Below are 18,436 nucleotides of genomic sequence, written 5' to 3' on the forward strand. Positions count from 1 at the left end.
TTTATATATATGTGAGGGGGACCCCTTAGACTGGATACTTTCTCCGGATCTTTTTTTTAAATGAAAGTCCTTCTTTTCGGCTCGGATCCTCCTGCTTTGCTTGGGAATAAAGAGGGTAGATGTGCGAAGGCATCACACACGGTGGATTGCCTTGTTCTTTTCCTCTGTTTTTTTGAGGGGGAGCTTAGACAGTCTTCTGAAACTGGTTTTGGATGGACAGTGATTCGTTTGCTGGCTTAAAATCAACAAATCCTCCGTAATGCGTTTATTTGTGGCTGCCTGGGTTATGCGTGCACGGCCGAGCGATGTCTAGATCAGAGTCAGATCCTGTAAATAAAAATACCTGTTCTTCTTTGATTTAAAAAAAAAAAAATCAAATACACAAGGAAATACTGCGCCCATAAATAGTTTAAAAGCAAAGGGGAGACAGCCCTAAGTGAAGGAAGCTGCCCTGTGGAAGATAAATCGTTTCCCGCTACTTGATGGTTGCATAACTTTTCTTGAATGCATTTTCTCCTTTTTAAGTGGTTTATTTTCTGTTATTCCTTATGGGCGTCCAGTTGCGTTGTCCTTTCAGGAAACTGCGCCGGAGTTTGGAAAGAGAGGGGCTTTCTTTGATGCGCGTCAAATGGGCGTTTGGGACCGACTCGGGTCAGACACGGTGGAAGTGGGTGGACAAAAGGAGGCGAGATTGGTAAGGGAGGGCGGAGAGGGGAAACAACCCTCCCGGAAAAGCAGAATGCGGTGGTGATTGCACCTTCCTTCCCTTAAAAAAAAGAAATAAGTCTAATAAAAAATCCAGCCTAGGTGGAAGATAAAGAAAGCATGTAGAAAGAAAAAACCCCCAAGGTGAACTATCCACTCCCCAGCCTGTCACAGGACTTCTTAATGCCTCCGGGTTCTGGGTGATAATTCCAGTGCTGCTTTAGTGAAGCCTTTGTCCTGGGCACTGACGGATGCCCTCGGAATCGATAGGTTTTGGCATGGGATGGGAATGGTAGCTCCCACTTTTCTCAGAAGTGCTATGTGATGCTTGAGTAATGTGTGTGTGTGTGTGGGGGGGGGGGGGGTTGTTTGTTTTTTATTTTGTTTGGGTGTGTGTTGTTGTTGTTTGGGGGTTTTGGGGGTTTTTTTTACTCTTCTCTAGAGGTCAAAATAGCCCTTCTAGCCCTTGGTTAGCCTACCTTCCTGGACGGGGGATTTTGCTGAGATGAAAAAGCGACAAATTGATACTTAGTGATCAATATTCATTGCACAGGGTGACGGATATCACTGCCAGGGGCCGAGCCCGATGTGTGCAGTGAGGCTGTGTTTGCTGTTAAATTCTGCAGTGGGTAAGTGCGTCTCATTGAACGGGTGGGGGGGAGAGAAACAAAAGTAGAGCCTGTCAGCTGAGAAACGGGGTTTAATTTTGTTGTGCTGTCTTTCCTAGAAATAAAGATCAACGTACAAGCCGCAGATGATAACGTTTATACTGCACTAACTTACTACATTTGTGACCAGCATTGCCGAGCTCTGTCCCCTTCCTCAGGTCAATGCAGAATGAGCGATGTTGCCTGGATATACAAATAAGTAGCAGGGCTGCTCTTTTGCTTCAGAAGGGTTTTCCTGTTACCCAGTGCTTTTTTTTCATTCCGGTGGCGGGGTGGAATGGGCACATTCCATTTGGGAATCTTGCTAATACCCCATCATTTTTACAGCCCTTTTATGAAATGATCATTCATATTCCTCACTCATTCCCCCCCCCCAAAAAAAAACAAAAAAACAAAACAAAAAAAAAAAACAGAAGAGCGTATTTCTCCTAAATGTTTAAAATGCGCAGATACCAGGCTGAGGGCTGACAAATGAGAAAAGAAATTGTGTGTGTGTAGATATATCTCACACGCACACATATTTCATGTTATAGATGTAATTTTCCAAATAACATCTGAAGAGGGGTTTTTTTTTTTGTTTTGTTTTGTTTTTGAGGGGGAGGAAGTGAAGTGCAGGGGGGAAAGTTTTCCATGACAGAACTGAAGCAAGCTGATTTGGATCATAGATTTAAAGTCAATATTTTGGTGTGATGAGGAGGTTTCTTGCTATCTATTTGTTTGGTTCCCGGACCCCCCATTCCACCCCCGCCCCCCGATGGCAAAATCACCAACTTTACCATGGAATGAGGCATTCAAAGGGAGCATCGTAACTGAGGAGACCGTGCGGTATCGATATCAGTCCCTAAAAATGAGCAGACCTTGGCCATTTCCTCATTTTGTAAGGAAGGAGACTGAAACACAGAGATATGCTCCTTCAGAGCAGCATTTTATATTCCACGGTTAAACTGAGCTAATGATTGAAAGGGAGGAAGAAATGCACCAGCTTGAGCCAGTTGGACAGAGAAGAAAAGTCTTAAGTTACTTGTGAGCTTATGAGGTGTTCTCCTGAGCCGGTGGTGCTCATCGTATGCATTGCATACATACATTCAGAGCAAATGCTGAACTGATGTGCTACCTTTTGTGCTGCATTCTTTCAGCACCAGCAAGTGGCTTTGTAAAATGGAATTCCTTAATCTGTTTATCACATTTTATTAATCACATCCCTAATTTGTGGTAGGTGATCATGCAGAGCGTATTATGTACCACCTTATGACTAGCACAAATGTCACCAGCGGTCTACGCAGCGGTGCCCCTCAAATGTGAGGAAGTGACTGACAGAAGCAAAACTCTTGATCCCCAGGATGGTTTTCTTCTAAAGGGTGTTGCAGTCAGCCCTTTTGAACCTAGGGAGACAGGATTTTTCTTTTCTTTTCTTTTTTTTTCCTTTGGGGGAAGGGGAGTATTGGGGAATAGGAAAGTCCCTCTTTTCTTTATGTTTACATTTTTTTGGTGCCATGATACTTAATTTTTTTTGTCAGGCCATGCATTTGTAGGATATGGAGTATCACAGAATATTTATGACTGTCTACACACAATAATGTAGTTTGTTCTTCCAAAAGTAGAATGATTTTACCAAAAGGATCACCCAGTAGAATTATCAAAAAGATGCAACTGATAAATTCAATCGCAGGTTTTTTGGTTGGTTGTTTTGGGTTTTTTTTTTTTGGTGGCAGATAGGTTCTTGTTTGGGGAATGGATTGCGTTGTATGTACGTATTTTCACTATCATATTTACAAAGAACTGCACAAGCCATGACAAATTGTCCTTAAAGTGTATGGCTTACTCCACATTTTTAATTTGTGTCTTCTTGATTAGGTACTTTAAAGGAGAACATTTCAGAACAGCAAATCTACAGCTTACCACTGGTTATTTAAATTTGAATGAAATAACCTCATCTAAACTGACAAAGCCCGGGATAGCAGCATATAAGACTAGTAGTGCATAATAGCAATCACTCAGAACATGGAGGGGGAGTAATAACAGATAATCCCTAATAGAGAAGTGTACCATTTTCACTATCCAATTTTATATTGGCTATGACAACATATATTTTCAGAAATGGATTGCTAACCCCTGTGTGGGATCCAGGAAAAGTCAAAAACTAGCACGGGCATCAGGTTTAGGAACAGAAGCCAAAAAGCACTTGCTATTTGTACTACATGAGATAGGTTTTGTCTAAATTGTAATTAAGTAGACATTTAATTGATAAATATTTTGGAACATGTCAGAGAATGCCTCCTGATGATGAACGTATTGAATGTGGTGATATGATTTTAATACATATACTATAGGATGAATAGCACAACGGTGTGTATACATCAACTGGATCTGCCTATATCTGTATCTTTCTGAACATATATGGAGAGATAGAGACATGTTATTTATATTATATCCTTTTAATGAAGTGGTAAGGGTTTTATTGTACTTTTTACATGGATTTTTTGCTCAGATGCACAGCAAAATCCTGACTCTTTTCCAGTCTTAGAATTAGGTTATTGTTCAGGATGGCCTTTATGTGGTATTTTCCTCTTGACTTTTCACATTTAGTCTGGAGGAACGGAATTACATGGATTTTGCTTTGGATGAGCTTGAGCTTCCAGTACCAGTAAAAGCCTCGTTCCATGCACTTGGCAAAGTCGAGATCAAAATTATTAACATGCATGTCTGTTTTTTTCGGAGAAAGGCAAAGAAGAATATTGAAAAAGAGAAATAAAATAGATATTTCAGTGATGATGACCTGCCTATATTTGAAATGTCCAGCGGGCAGTATGCATTTATTTGCCTGATACTTGGTATCTCCTTGTCTGTCTCTCTGATTTTCTGTGGGATTTTTATGAACAGTCACCAAAATGACTGACTGTGAAATCCCTCAATTTCAGAAAATGCCAAGCAAAAAAATGTGTGTGAGAATCTTTCAAAAATACTCAATAAAGATTTGCATAGGCAGATGGGCATAAATTTGGTTAGTGGAAGTGAGACTGCTATTCACACATCTCAGATGTGCACCAGAGTGTATATAATTTTCAAAGAAAATATAAGAAATGTAGAGAGAATTACCCACCCAGTTGAATGAAATCTGTAATGGGCAACCAAAGAAACAGTGTATTTTATGAACCACACCATCGTGATACGATTTAAACTAAATCACCTTGAGCCACAGCACACAGAGAGATTTTTGTGCTTATGGAACACAGGGTGAAGAAACAACCTTTACAATGCCCTTTTCTTCTTCCCCCCCCCCCCCCCTACCCCCACTAAAAGAACTTTTTTCCCCATGAAAATCTCTCTGAGACATTGGGCTGTGAAGCACGGTCAGACAGCGCCACCTAATGGGTGTTTTCTGGAAACTGCATCTGTCCAGTGTCTACTATCTGACATGCCACCAGTGTCTACTATCTGACATGCCACCACCTTAGCAAATGGAATATTGGCATTGGCCAATCAGGAGTTTTGGCATCAGTTGGCAGAAGGCCACTGATTCTTGCCACTGATACAGTAAATTATTTTAAAAAAGAAAAGCACTTAAAATATTATTTTTAAGGAATTCTTCCCCAATTGTATTTTCCAATAGGGAGAGCATCCTTAACAATGGTCGTTGTCCAATAATTGGCCTAGCCATATGATTGGACTCCCTCGCCTTTCTCTGGGGTCATTTAACTATCAGTGCAGACAGTTATCTCATAACAATTGCTATCAAATGCACTTTGGATCAGAAATGCTCTTCTGTAGTACTACTGACCTTATTTTCTTTTCTCCCTCTTCTGTTCTAGGGGTCTGATGCCAGCTCAGAGAAACTGTTTAATGCCATTACAAATCAAGGTAAGACTGCAAGTTATTCTATAATGGCGTGAATTCTCTGTTGTTCTAGTTGCAGAATTTTCGTGTGTGTGTGTGCGCGCATCTGTGGATGACAATACGCAGCAGTCCATTATGTAAGTGATACAATCAGCCCGCAGCATTGACTGCATCTTTGCTGTCTTCAGAGAAGTTGCTGGCTTTTACTTTCAAAGTCTAATATTCAAGTATATGCAGCATATCACTCTGACATTTTCGGAGGTAGTGGTACCTTTTTAAAGGACCGATAAAAAAAGAAAATAAAAGTTGTAGGGCACGAGCTATTGAGGTCCCTTCTCTGGAGCCAGCATGAATACTAAAACTTTTAGTAACATCTTCAGCTGGACCAAAATTAATTTAAATACTGCTGTCTGCAAATAAGCATCTTCTAAATGACTTCTGTAAACTCATTAAAATGTCTACACCGCTGAATAGTGGGTGTGAAATTGCTTTAAATATCCACTTCATCGCAGACAGAGCGTTACTCCTAGAAAAAACTAACCAGCGTGTTCCTTTCATTGCAATGCCCCAGTGCTAAATAACAGCAGCTTTACCCTAGCTTATTGTGTGCTGTGCAGTGAGCATGCAATCTTAAGGCTAAAAAAGGTAAATATTCATTTGTTTAAACTGTAGTGTGATGGCCCAGGGAACAACAATGTAGCCATCGTGGTGTACAGAAAAGACAAATTGGCCTTGAGTTGCTTAAGTGGGGAAGCACTTCATTAGTGTTTTTCAACCAAGGCTGAAAGAGCTATAGCAGTGATTCAGTCCATCTGTCTGTCCGGGGCCTAACTGTGTTAAAGGTGACCATTCCAGTCCAGACTTGGAGGTGGGAGGAAGGTGAAGCACAGAGATAAACTTGACGCTTACCATATTAAAAATAACCTCAGTCCAATAAGGTTGAGATGATAATCAGTAGGGTCCAGATATGAAAAGGGCTAGGAAATCTATACATAAGTATAAATTCACTTCCTCCCTGATTATTATAGTGGTTATTTTGAGTGCTGTGATGAAAGACATTTTCCAGTCTCCGGGTTTACCAAATATGTGTCATTTAGACTAAATTTGCATCTCCAGTTATTTTCTTTCTCAGATTTGGTGAATGAATAGTGCACAATAATTTCTTTTAAAGTGACCATTGTTTACCCGCCTTTCTGCCACTTTGAGTAGAAATCCATTCATACTTATCTAGAGTTTTAGCGTTTCCCTCTGGTGTGTGTTTGACAGTTCTTTGTCCCTAAATCAGTCATTCATTTCTTGCAGATTATTTTAGTTCTATGGAAAAAATGCAGCATTAAAGGCAGGATTATGGATTTCCCTGGTCAGATGGGGGAGGAGTGGTTGTACTAACCAGACAGCTCACCGTTTATTAGCAACTGACCATGACTCTACGATTGCTTGATAAGCTTTGATGTGTGTTGTATGCGTCTCCAAGCTATATCACTTACTTACATTTATGGCTGAATATGACATTTGTTAGGAATTTGATTGTGAGAATTACACTATCCAAGCGGGGGAGGGGGGGGGCAAATTTTGTGGTCTTTTTTTTTTTAGGTGAGGTGGTTTGTGGGGAAGGAGGATGGTGAGGGGGCAGATCAGAGAAAAAGAAGACTGTGTGTTTAAATGACCCAAGGCCCCCAGACCACGTGTGGCTGTGCTGTTATTTTGCTAATTTGCTGTAAAAGGCTTTGGAATTTGAGCAGCTCTTTCTTGAGCTTAAGCCAGAAGAATACAAGCCAGCCCAGTGAATCAACATTCCTCACTGATAGTCTGTAACCAAGGGTGAAGGGCTCTCTTCAGTTTGAAGAATGGAAAGTGATTGATGAAGAGTAGGCCTGGTTTCTCTTCCCTTCATTTTCTTTGTGAATCAGATGCATTTCCCACATTCTTATTTTTGTTTACTTACAGAGTTTGATTTGTGGCATCTATTTGGTTGTGAATAACCATCCTTGACAAGGAGCCTTTCTTCTGGGGTACTTTTCTGTGGTGATTTAGTTCCCTTGAAAGGATTAAGGTTTCTTTGTGTAGCCTAAAATCAACATAGGCTTTTCTAAGCTTTGCTTGGGAAACCATACACAAATAAGCTTTCTAGTTGATGGTAGACTATTCCTTCGCCCTCTATTTCCATCAAAATGGTTTCTTTCTTTTCTCCTCCTGAGTTTCCCCTTCATGCCATATGCTAATTCCTGTTGGGTAACATGAATGACAAGGAGGAAATCAATGCAGATCCAGGTGCGGAAAGTTGGGCTGACTAGTATGGATTTTTTTTTTTTTTAACTAGGAGAAAGATTAGGGAGGAAAAAATTACAGAGCCAGTTTTGTTAAGAGGATTAGTATTCAAACTGCTAAATATCAGGAAACAACTTGAAAAGGAATCCACATTTTGGAGATAATGTCAATATTTGCTGGAAGGCAGGTGCAGAGCTTCTTGTTAGGTGCTCTGGTCCCTTCCACAACTTCAGCACTTCCAGTGTTTACTGGACGAATGGTTGATGAGGTTGTCAAGAAGCTGTCAGTTGATTGTGTAAGGAGTTCTTAAGCAAAGTGGGTTGCACCTGCACTTCAAATCTAGTGTTCACACCTTGTGCAAGCATATTTGCCAGAAGGAAGGGCAGAATACCGCAGTAAGGTTTCTGTTACTTTGGTGAGCCATAGTCTTTCAAGCTTGAGCTGATGAAGCCATGTCTGTGTACATTAGGAAATATAAAGATAAGCGTAATATCCCAGTGATGTACGTAAACTATTTAAACTGCGACTGGATTTTCCAAAGAGGCTGGTATTCACATTGCTGAAATGGCAATTGAATTTTGCAATACTTGGCAGTCTGGTAGGTGTCGTCAGCAAAGAAGTAGCATATTGAATGCTCTTGAACCAAGAGTTAACCTCCCTCCTCTAGAGTGGGACTGAGACTTATACGAAGCATATGAAATTTGCACTTTTGCTACCTATGTCAAGAACTATATATTTATTTTGTTGATGTTAGTTCCATTGTTTTTAGGAACACTAAATTTTATAGAAAACTGAATGAAAGAATAAGATATCTTTACCTAGCAAGGCCTGATGATGATTATGGGGTAAATTTTAAAAGGAGCGCACACAGAGTACATGCGCGCGCGCTACCTGGCGCACACACATGTATGCCCAATTTTGTAACATGCGTGCGCAGGCGTGCACATGTTATAAGATCGGGGGTTGGCGCACGCAAGGGGGTGCACAATTGTGCACCTTGCATGCGCCGAGTTGCGCTGCCTTTCCCCGTTCCCTACCCACCCACCCTACCTTCCCTTCCCCTACCTCCCCCGCCTTTTCCCCCCTACCTTTTTTTTTTTTCTTTCTTTTATTACAAAACTTACTTCAGTCCTGGGGCTGAAGTAAGTTGTGCGCACCGGCCAACTGCCCAGACATTGTAGGGACAGTCCTTTGGCCAGGGCCCACAGCCCTCAGCATCTTCCAGAACCTGGGACACTTGCATGGTGAGACTGGCCACCGGCTGTTGCCATTGTGTGTTGGAGGAGCCTCCATCCTACTAGAGGCTATGAATGCTGCCTCCACCAACATCCCCAGCCAGGTTGAGGTCTCTGACAGCAATGCATAGCACTGGCACCAAGTCACTAGATTGGCCGATACCAACTATTTTTGTTGTGAGCATTTATTTATTTATTTATTTATTTAGCATATTTCTATACCATTTTACCAATATTGATACTGTTCAAAGCGGTTTACAATAATAAAAATAAGAATAAAAATAAATGTAACAAAATAAATAAAACAGAAATAATAAAAGCAAATAAAAACAAAAATTTACAAAAAAGTAAGAATAAAAATACAGCGTTAATAATTATCAATAACATAAGTTAAGGTGATATGGAAATAAAATTGGCGGCTACATTATAAAAACTTAAAGACTGAAATTAGAACAAAAGTAGATATTAACTTAACATCAATAAAGCATATATAAATGGCAGCTCATCTAACATGATGGTTCTTTAGTTGTGATATCTTAGCCTTCCATAAAAGAAATGTAAAGAGGCAAATTTTCCATGCTAATTGACCATCTGAAAATTACAATCCCTTAATGTGGCTAAAAGTATATTTGGTGTTCCACGACGCATGTACTTTTAGTTACATTAAGAGGAAGGTGTTCCTGGAGCTGTCGCTTTGGTCAGGAGAGGAAAATAGCACATGTAAATTGATTTTTCAACTCTATACATCAGGGCTTCCCAAACTTTTAGCCAATGTGATCCCATTTTAGCACTTGAAAATTCACATGACCCCAGAGAATGACCAAACAAATTAGCAAGGGTTTGGTCCCATTCTTAACAATCTCTCCATTCTCATCCTCTTCATACTCCGGCTGATCCCCTGTCAACCTCTAGCCTTGATTCTTTTTCTCAGCTTCCACCCACTCAGAAGATCATCTCTCTTAACCTCCGCCCTTCCAAAAGACCCCCATCTCTCCACCTTCACCTCTCCAGCTGATCTTCTCTTACATCCCCAGCTCTTCTCATCCCCCAGCTAATCCCCTCTCTCTCTCATCTCCTCCCTACATTTTGCATCCCCTCAGCTGATCCTCCCTCATCCCAAGCTCTTTTTATAATCCACACCTGATCGTTTGTCATTCCCCACCTCTTATCCCATTTCCCATTCCCTCCTCACTCTCATCCCCTTCCCTCTACCTCACTTTCTCCCCAGCCCTTCTGTCACACATCCTCAGATGATCCTCTCACCCCAGCTCCTTTCTTACATCCCCCAATCAGCTTTCTGTCTTTGCCCTCTCTCACCCTCCAGCCCCTTATCCACTTTATCCAACCCTCAAGTCCCTCCTGCATCTGATCTCTCCCTTAAACAGCAACATTATCCTTTGGATCCTAGGCCAAAGGTGGATGACAATTGGTGGGATGAGAGGCATACTGTTGTAGGGCCAGTAAATGTCTTGGTTAGGTTCATTGGTTGATAAGGTCAAACCAGCAGTGGCAATCTCCACCGGCTTGTGCACACTCAGCCCTCCCCTTCCCTCACAGCTGGTCCCAAGCCTGATGGTGATCTGCAGTCGACAACAACAATATCAATGCAAGCTCACCAGACCCTACAGTGGCCGAAGTACTTTCTCACACAGGGCTTCCTATTACCACAAACTCATGCAAGGGCCGTTCCACTGCAGGGCCTGGGAATGGGTCCTGGCTCACAGGCCTCATGCTGACTTCCATTACTAATGCAGCTGCTGCTGGCGCCTGAAGATTGCAGCTATTATAGGAACTTGTGACCCCAAACTGAAGATTTTGTGACCCCCATTTGGGGCCCCTACCTACAGTTTGGGAAATCCTGCTATACATGTTATTTCCTATGAAAAAAAGTATCTGTAGAAAAAAGCAAGTGCAAATGTATGCCATGCGCTTTTTCTTTGAAACTAGGGGCAATGTCCTCAGTTTAAAAGTATCCACTCACTTTGTCCCAAAATGCATGTTTTGAAAATTTCTCCCTTAATTTCTCATTGGAAAGGAATTCACTGGGGTATGCTGCAAATTAGGCAGTAGAATTGGATGCATTCATTCTTGTGACTGATGATGCACAGAAAATGATGAGAGATCGTTCCTAAATTAACTACACTGGATGGTGTGGTTCAATATTAGAGAGCAGGAGATTAAGGTTCATTCAAAGGTGAGGGTCCTAGACTTTAGGAAAACTAATGTTGTTAAAATGAGGGGAGGGAGGCCATGTCAAGGAGTCATTAGCTAGATGGGAAGATCTAGGGAAAGCAGAAGAGGGGTGGACAAAACTAAAAGGAGATATTTGTAAGTGCAACTAACCTTTTTGCTAGGAGAGTAACTAAAAGAAAGAGAAAAGAAAAGGTCAGTATGGATTTCTAATGAAGCAGCTGAAAAAGTAAGGGAGAAAAGTTTAGTGTTCATAAACCACAAGAGATCACAAAAAGAGGAGGACAGGTGATAATATCTGGAAAAGTTAAGAGAAGCTGGAAAAGTAGTTGGGAATGCAAAAGGACAAGATTGTTTTTAGATACTTTTATTCCCCACTTTTTTTATTTATATTCTGCCTTTCAAGCACTTCAAAGTGGATTGCATTCAGGCACTGTAGGTATTTCCTTGTCCCCAGAAGGATTACAATATGTGTGTACCTGAGGTAATGGAGGGTGAAATGACAGGAGGAAGTGCATTGTGAGACTCAAAGGTGAAGGGAGGAAAATATAGAGGTTGACGAGGAAAAAGCAGAATTGCGTAACAGATATTTCTGTTCAGTGTTCACTGTGGAAGTGCCAGGAGCAGGACCACATAAAATGAACACCAATAAAATTGGAAGTGAGGTAAACGTCAATTGATTTTCGAAAAGTGTGTTTGTGAGGAACTAGCTTAATTTAAAATAGATAAAGCAATGAGGCCAGATGGGATACATCTGAGGGTATAAAGGAAATTTAGAGAAGTTCTAGCAGCACCACAGTGTGATCTTTTCAGTGCTTCTTTAGAGTCAAGTGTACTTCAGGAAGACGGGAGACAGTCAAATATTCCTTTTCATGAACACAGAAGTAAAGAGGAGGCTGAGAACTACAGGCTGGTTAGTCTGACATCTTTGGTGAACAAATTCATGAAATTGATGCTAAAACAGAGCAGTTTTTGGAATCTAATGGATTAGAAGTTCTAAGGCAGCATGATTTTTACCAGACGTAGGTTTATCAGACAAGTCTGAACAATTTCTTTGCTTGGGTGACCAAGGGAGAGCGCAAGGTGTAGTGTACGTGGATTTTAGTAAGGTCTTTGACACGGTTCTGCTTAGACAACTTGTAAATAAATGAAGCTCCTTTGACGTGGGCCATAAAGTGACTGATTGGGTTAGAAACTGATTAAATCAGAGGCTACATAGTGGTAAATGGAGTTTACTCTGAGGAGAAAGGCATTGATAGTGCTGTGCCACAGGAATTGGTCCTTGGACTGGTTCTTTTCAACATTTTCGTAAGTGACATTGCAGAAGGATTGTCTGGAAAGGTTTTTCTTTCTGCGGAAGATACCAAGATCTGCAACAGAGTAGACTGCCAGGATCTAGCAAAGCTCGAGGAATGGTTTATACTCTGGCCTCTCCCTCTCTGTCTGTGAGGCTCTGTGGGCAGTTTTTGCCTCCCGCCAGCAGAGGTCCTCAGTGGCCATATGTACTAGCTGCCTAGTCCTCCAGGCTCTATGGCTGGAGGTCCTGCTGTTGGTCAAGTTGTTCCGGTGCTGCCTCAGTATAAGCCAGCCTCACACCATGCTTGGTACCAGTGCTTGGTCCTTGTTATGCTCCCAGCCTTGATCTCACATCTGCCTTGAGTCTTTTGCTCTCTAACTCTGATCCTCAGCCATAATTTGTGGCTTTACATTGGCCCCACTAGCCCCACTATTAGGTCACATATTCCATGTCTTGTTTTTCATTAGTTTCTTTCTTGTTTGCCTTTCTGTTGTCCTAGTCTGCTCCTGTGTTCCTGCCTGGTTTTAGTTTGGTTATGTGAGTCCTGGTCTTGTTTTTGTTTTAGTGGGTGCTTTCCTGAATCCTGTCCCTGCTCCAGTAGGTGCCTTCAAGTTTCCTGGTGTGTGTCTCCATGTGTCCCTGTTCCCAAGTCCTGTTAACCACTGGTACCTGAGGGCTCAACCCAAGGGGAGATGGCCAGTACAGGCAGGAGATGTCCTGTTCTTCGTCCAGGTCCAGCCTCACTCCAATTTGGCAGTGGGGGGGGGGGAGGTCTTTCCTACCCCTACCACGCCTTTTACCTGACCTCTCAACCCCGTTCCTGTTTCTCTCTCTCTCTCTCTCTCTCTCTCTATATATATATATATATCACTGATGTTAGAGTTATAACTATTTTTATTTTATTTATTATTTATTAAGGCTTTTATATACCGAATTTCTTGATACAAATCAAATCAATTCGGTTTACAATGAACTAAGTAGAATATACAATTAACCAATCAACAAGAGATACAGAGCATACAGTTACATTATAACAAGGAAGCCTTAACTTGGAGTAGGAAAATAAAGAAGGGGTGAACGGAACAATAAATATATAAAGTGCAATAAAATAGAATAAATACTATATACAGTGGAGGGGGCTAGGAGCCAACCTCTCTTTAATGGATATTAGGCATGAAAAATTTGGAAAAGTTTTGTTTACAGAGATGTGTGGTGAACAATTCTAGATCAGGCAATGGAGTTTGTGGTGGGGAAGGCTTGGCTGAACAGCCATGTCTTTAGTTTCTTTTTAAAAGTTGTTAGACAAGTCTCCAGTCTGAGGTCCGGAGGCATGGCGTTCCACATGGAAGGGCCTGCTGTAGAGAGTGACCGGTCTCTGATGTTTGCGTGGTGCACTAATTTGATTGTAGGAACGTGTAAAGATCCCTTGTAAGCATCCCTTAAAGGCCTGGCTGTCGAGTGCAGTCTGAGAGGATGAGACAGATCAAGCGGGGTTTGATGGTGGATATTTTTATGAATGATTGTGAGAGATTTATGGAGGATCCGGAAGTTTACTGGGAGCCAGTGGAGATCTTTTAGAATAGGAGAAATATGCTCTCTCCGATTGGTATTTGTCAAAATCCTTGCCGCTGCATTTTGTAGCAGCTGGAGCGGTTTAATGGTAGAGGCTGGAAGACCATGCAGGATGGAGTTGCAATAGTCGATCTTAGAGAACAGAATGGCTTGGAGGACGGATCTGAAATCGTAGTGGAATAGGAGCGGTTTGAGTTTTTTGAGTACTTGTAACTTGTAAAAGCACTCCTTAGTAGTGTGTTTTATAAAATGCTTTAGGTTAAGGTGACTGTCGATTAAGACTCCAAGATCTCTGGCGTGTGATATATGTGGAATATTTTGTGATTGGAGAAGTATGGGACTACCTTCTGGAGTAATTAGTAAGAGTTCGGTTTTAGAAGTGTTGAGCACAAGGTTGAGGCTGGATAAGTAGTGGTTTATAGTTTGTAGATGAGCGTTCCATAACTTGAGTGTTGAGTCCAATGATTTGGATATAGGGATTAAAATTTGAAGGTCATCTGCGTAAATATAAAATTTGAGTTTGAGGTTTGAAAGTAGGTGGCAGAGGGGGAGAATGTAGATATTAAACAGGGTGGGTGATAGGGAGGAGCCCTGGGGGACGCCAAAAGGAGCATTAGTATGAGGTGATTCCATGTTTTTAATTTTTACCTTATAGCCTCTATTACTGAGGAAAGATTCGAACCATCTGAGGGCTGAGCCTGTAATTCCTATGTCTGAGAGTCGGTTTAGGAGGATGTTGTGATTTACCGTATCAAAAGCCGCAGAGATGTCGAGGAGGGCTAAGAGAAATGACTGTCCTTTATCAAAACCAATATATAGTTGATCCAGGAGGGAGGTGAGGAGGGTTTCCGTATTGTGTTCTTTTCGGAAACCATATTGTGACGTGTGAAGTATATTGTGGTCTTCTAGGTAATTTGAAAGTTGCTTATTTACAATTTTCTCCATGATCTTAGATACAAATGGGAGATTTGATATGGGACGGTAATTGTTGAGGTCTTCCGGGTCCAGGTTGGATTTTTTGAGTATGGGTTTGAGCGTGGCCAATTTGAGTGCGTCCGGGAATGTTCCTTGTGTAAAGGAACAATTGATGATATCAGCTAGATATTTGGATATGTATTCTGGGATGAGGATCAGTAACTTGGAGGGTATTTGGTCCAGTGGGTGGGTCGAAGGTTTCATTCTTTTTATCAGCGATTCTACCTCTAAGGTGTGGGTTGAATCAAAGGAATCCAATCTTATGTCTGAGTTTGGTAGGAGAACTGTGTCCGGAAGAGTAGGATTTGTGTTGACAGGTAATCTGGCCAGGGTATTGGTGATTTTATTTTGAAAGAATAAGGCCAGGTCATTGGCCTTTGATTGAGCTGTATCGTCAGGGATGTTAGGAAGAGCTGTTTTGGTCAGTTCCGAAACATAGGAGAAGAGGGCCCTCGCATCATACAGCATATCATGGATGCGGTGAGCATAGAAATCTCTTTTTGTTCGAAGTATTGCTGATCTGTACTGGTGGAGAGTAGTTTTGTATATGGAAAGAGTGAGGGGATTAGAGTTCTTCCTCCATTCTTTTTCTTTCCGTCTTAGATTTTGCTTCTGAGTGCAGAGTTCATTAGAGAACCACGGTTGCTTATTTTTATGGGAGGGGTTTATAATTTTTTTTGACATTGGGCATAGTTCGTTAGCTATCATTTCAGTGATGTTTTGCCATGAGGTGATAGCTGAATTGGGATTTGAAAGATCCAAGTTTGGGAGATTTCTGATCAGGGATTTGCCAAGATCTTCTGAAGAACAAGTTTTCCTGTAGTATAGAGTTGTAGGCTGATGAGGTGTGGTCAATCCTGTCAATGACCTGAAGGTGGAGTTGATCATAAAATGATCTGACCATGGGACTGGTAGGCATAAGGGGGGTGAGAGTGGGGAAAGATTAGAATTTGTGAAGATAAGATCAAGAGTGTGACCCGCTTTATGTGTTGGTTGGTTAATGTGCTGTTTGAAGCCCATGTCCGAAAGTGCTGATAGGAAAGCATCACAGTTGGTCGATCGAGGACTAGCATCAATGTGGAGGTTAAAATCTCCAATGATTATGGCAGGAGAGTCTAGTTTTAGGTATTTGGCTATAACCTCTATCATGGGAGAGGCATCTTGATCTAAAAGTCCAGGAGGCGCGTAGGTGAGTAGGATTTGAAGTGACTTCGATTTGAATAAGCCTACCTCAAGTTTGGGTATAGTATAGATAGGTTGTTGCTTGAGGTTAAAAAGTTTTTTTGCAGCTATAAGGAGACCTCCTCCTTTCTTTTTCTTTCTGGGTAAGGAGAAGACATCATATGTTTGTGTAGGCAATTGATTTATTAGGACTGTGTCTGAGGATTTTAACCAGGTCTCTGTGATGGCACAGATGTCTGGTTTAGTATCTAGCAGGTGGTCATTAAGGATGTGGGTTTTTTTTGTGATTGATTGGGCATTGAAGAGTGATAAGGTGAATAGAGCCAAACCAAGTAATTGTGTGACTGGTGAGATCATTACCGGAGTTAGATTTCTACGGGTTATAGGTTGATATCTTAGTGTAGGCTTCATCTTGGAGAAGGAGTAGTGATGTAATATATGTATTGGGTGTCCTTGCAACATGGTTGTATGAGGGAGATGACTTTGATGGTGTAGTCAGAATCAGGTGTCCTATGACGTTATGGCGGTAATAGATTGTGGAAATGTTCTTTAAGGAGGTCTGAATGATATGTTTGGTTGTGTAATCTTTTAACTATGGCTGCTTCATGCAGTTATTCCATCCTGTTAGACGTCTAATGCAGCTAGCCATATTGCTGATGTCAGGGTTGTAACCATGATCACTTTGTGCCAGTTACCCTAACCTTCTTGGAAGGTTGAACAGGTGTTTAAGTGAGAAGCCTTCTGCAGTGTATTAGAAAAACTTGGAAGCTGTTTTCTTCAAGGAAAAGGGTCATAATGATTTTGGTGCTCTCTTTAAATAATGAAGCCCAGGAGTTCTGAAACTGGTTCATGGGGCCCTCCCAGCCAGTTGGGTTTTCAGGATATCTCTAATGAATATACAGGAAATGTATTTGCATGCATTACCTCCTGTGTATGCAAATATTCATTAAGGTTATCCTGAAAACCTGACTGGGGGGGGGGGGGGGGAGCTTGAGGACTGGTTTGAGCATCCCTGATGTAGAAGACTGGATACAATAGGTAACTTCTTGTCATGAAGAGATATGTGAAAGATATGAAATATTAAACCCACTGCTAGTGTCACTTGGTTAGAATTTTAGAAGTTTTTAGTCAGGATGCCTTAACAGGATTTCCCCCATTTTCTTTAGTTTTTGTCTGAGGTTTATTATTTGTTGAAACATGTTCACAAATGGAGAAAACACAGTCAGTTTCTTTATTCTTGTCTGCAGAAGCACACTTGCCACAAAACAACGTTGCCTCTCTGCTAAACAAATGTTCACCTTTGGACAAAGTTGTAGCATTTACCAGTGCAGAACTCTTGGATCTTGCAGTTCAGAGGAGTCTTGTTACAGTGAATTTCCTTATGCAATGAATATTGCTGGGGGTATTGTTTCAAATGCATCTTTAATGCATATTTAAATGCCCTGCAGAAGAACTGGCTTCTGTGCCCAAGTCAAGTCTTCCATTGCCCAGGTGGCAGGGAGTCTCAGTCATTGCACCATGGTGACACCTAGTGGCCGGATATAGGGGCCAGAAGGAGACCTTGTGCATGACCCTCCCCCCGCCCAGCAGAGGACTATCATTGAAATGACTGACCTTGGTGAGGTTGAAGGAATATAAAATAGAAGAGGAAAAATCCCTGGGCGGTTGCAAATGAAGGCTCATGGTGCTGGATCCCAGCTCCAGTTCCAGTTGAACTGGAAGCCCAAAGCAGCAAGAAGAAAACTGTTGGGTCCAAAAAAACGGTGTTATCGTGAGGTGTAGGATACAGAATGACCACAAGGCGACCCAATTTACTCTTCAGGAAATTTCACTCAAAGAAAATCTCATAAATAATGACAAAAAAAAAAAGCATAACTTGTAAAAGCTTCATGGCAGTATTCCTTATTCCATTCTGTATGCAGCTAATAAGTTTTTCTTGCATTCCAGACACAACAAGTTAGTGGGAAAAAAAAAGGGCCATGATGTTAAAATTTGCTTCCCCATGGAAAAAAAATACAAGAACAATAAATATGGTTTACTGTGTTATTTTTAGAATAAAATTATGTTTGATGTTGTCAAAGAGATTTGTAGAGATAGGAATGTAACCAAAGAGAGATCCAGAAAATGAAATCACATGGTTGAGTGATTCTTTGCACTAGGAGTGTCTGATGTCAAAGGTCCTAATTTGAAATGCTTTTAAGATTAGTGGAATCCAGCTTTGACGCTGGCACGAAGCTCCATAAATGAAAGGAATCCAGCAGACCTTCCATATCCTGACCATTGTTAACCTTTCAGAACTGTAATAAAATGTTTTCTCTGAAAATGCATGTTTATTTAACTTGGTTTCCTTTTTTTTTTCCACTTTACAATCTGGATTCCATTCAGTCAGTTACCACTCCAATTAACTAACAATTATTTAACATTAACAGTAATTACAGACGCCAGTAAAGCATCCACAGATGTCAACTGTTAGCTTTCTACCTAATCACTCAATGAAATGGAGAAAGTTC

General features: G+C 41.3%; 1 protein-coding gene across 7 annotated transcripts in view; it reads left to right on the forward strand.

The window, feature by feature from the left end:
* AUTS2 (activator of transcription and developmental regulator AUTS2) overlaps positions 1-18,436 on the forward strand; it is a 1,828,564-nt gene that overhangs the window by 1,605,800 nt on the left and 204,328 nt on the right. For all 7 annotated transcript variants that reach the window (XM_029612215.1, XM_029612220.1, XM_029612218.1 and 4 more), the window contains exon 6: positions 5,183-5,231. In XM_029612215.1, coding sequence (XP_029468075.1) covers positions 5,183-5,231 — 49 coding nt within the window. The remainder of the gene's footprint in view (positions 1-5,182; positions 5,232-18,436) is intronic.

This window comes from Rhinatrema bivittatum, chromosome 8 (genome assembly GCF_901001135.1).
Source record: "Rhinatrema bivittatum chromosome 8, aRhiBiv1.1, whole genome shotgun sequence".
Taxonomy (NCBI): domain Eukaryota; kingdom Metazoa; phylum Chordata; class Amphibia; order Gymnophiona; family Rhinatrematidae; genus Rhinatrema; species Rhinatrema bivittatum.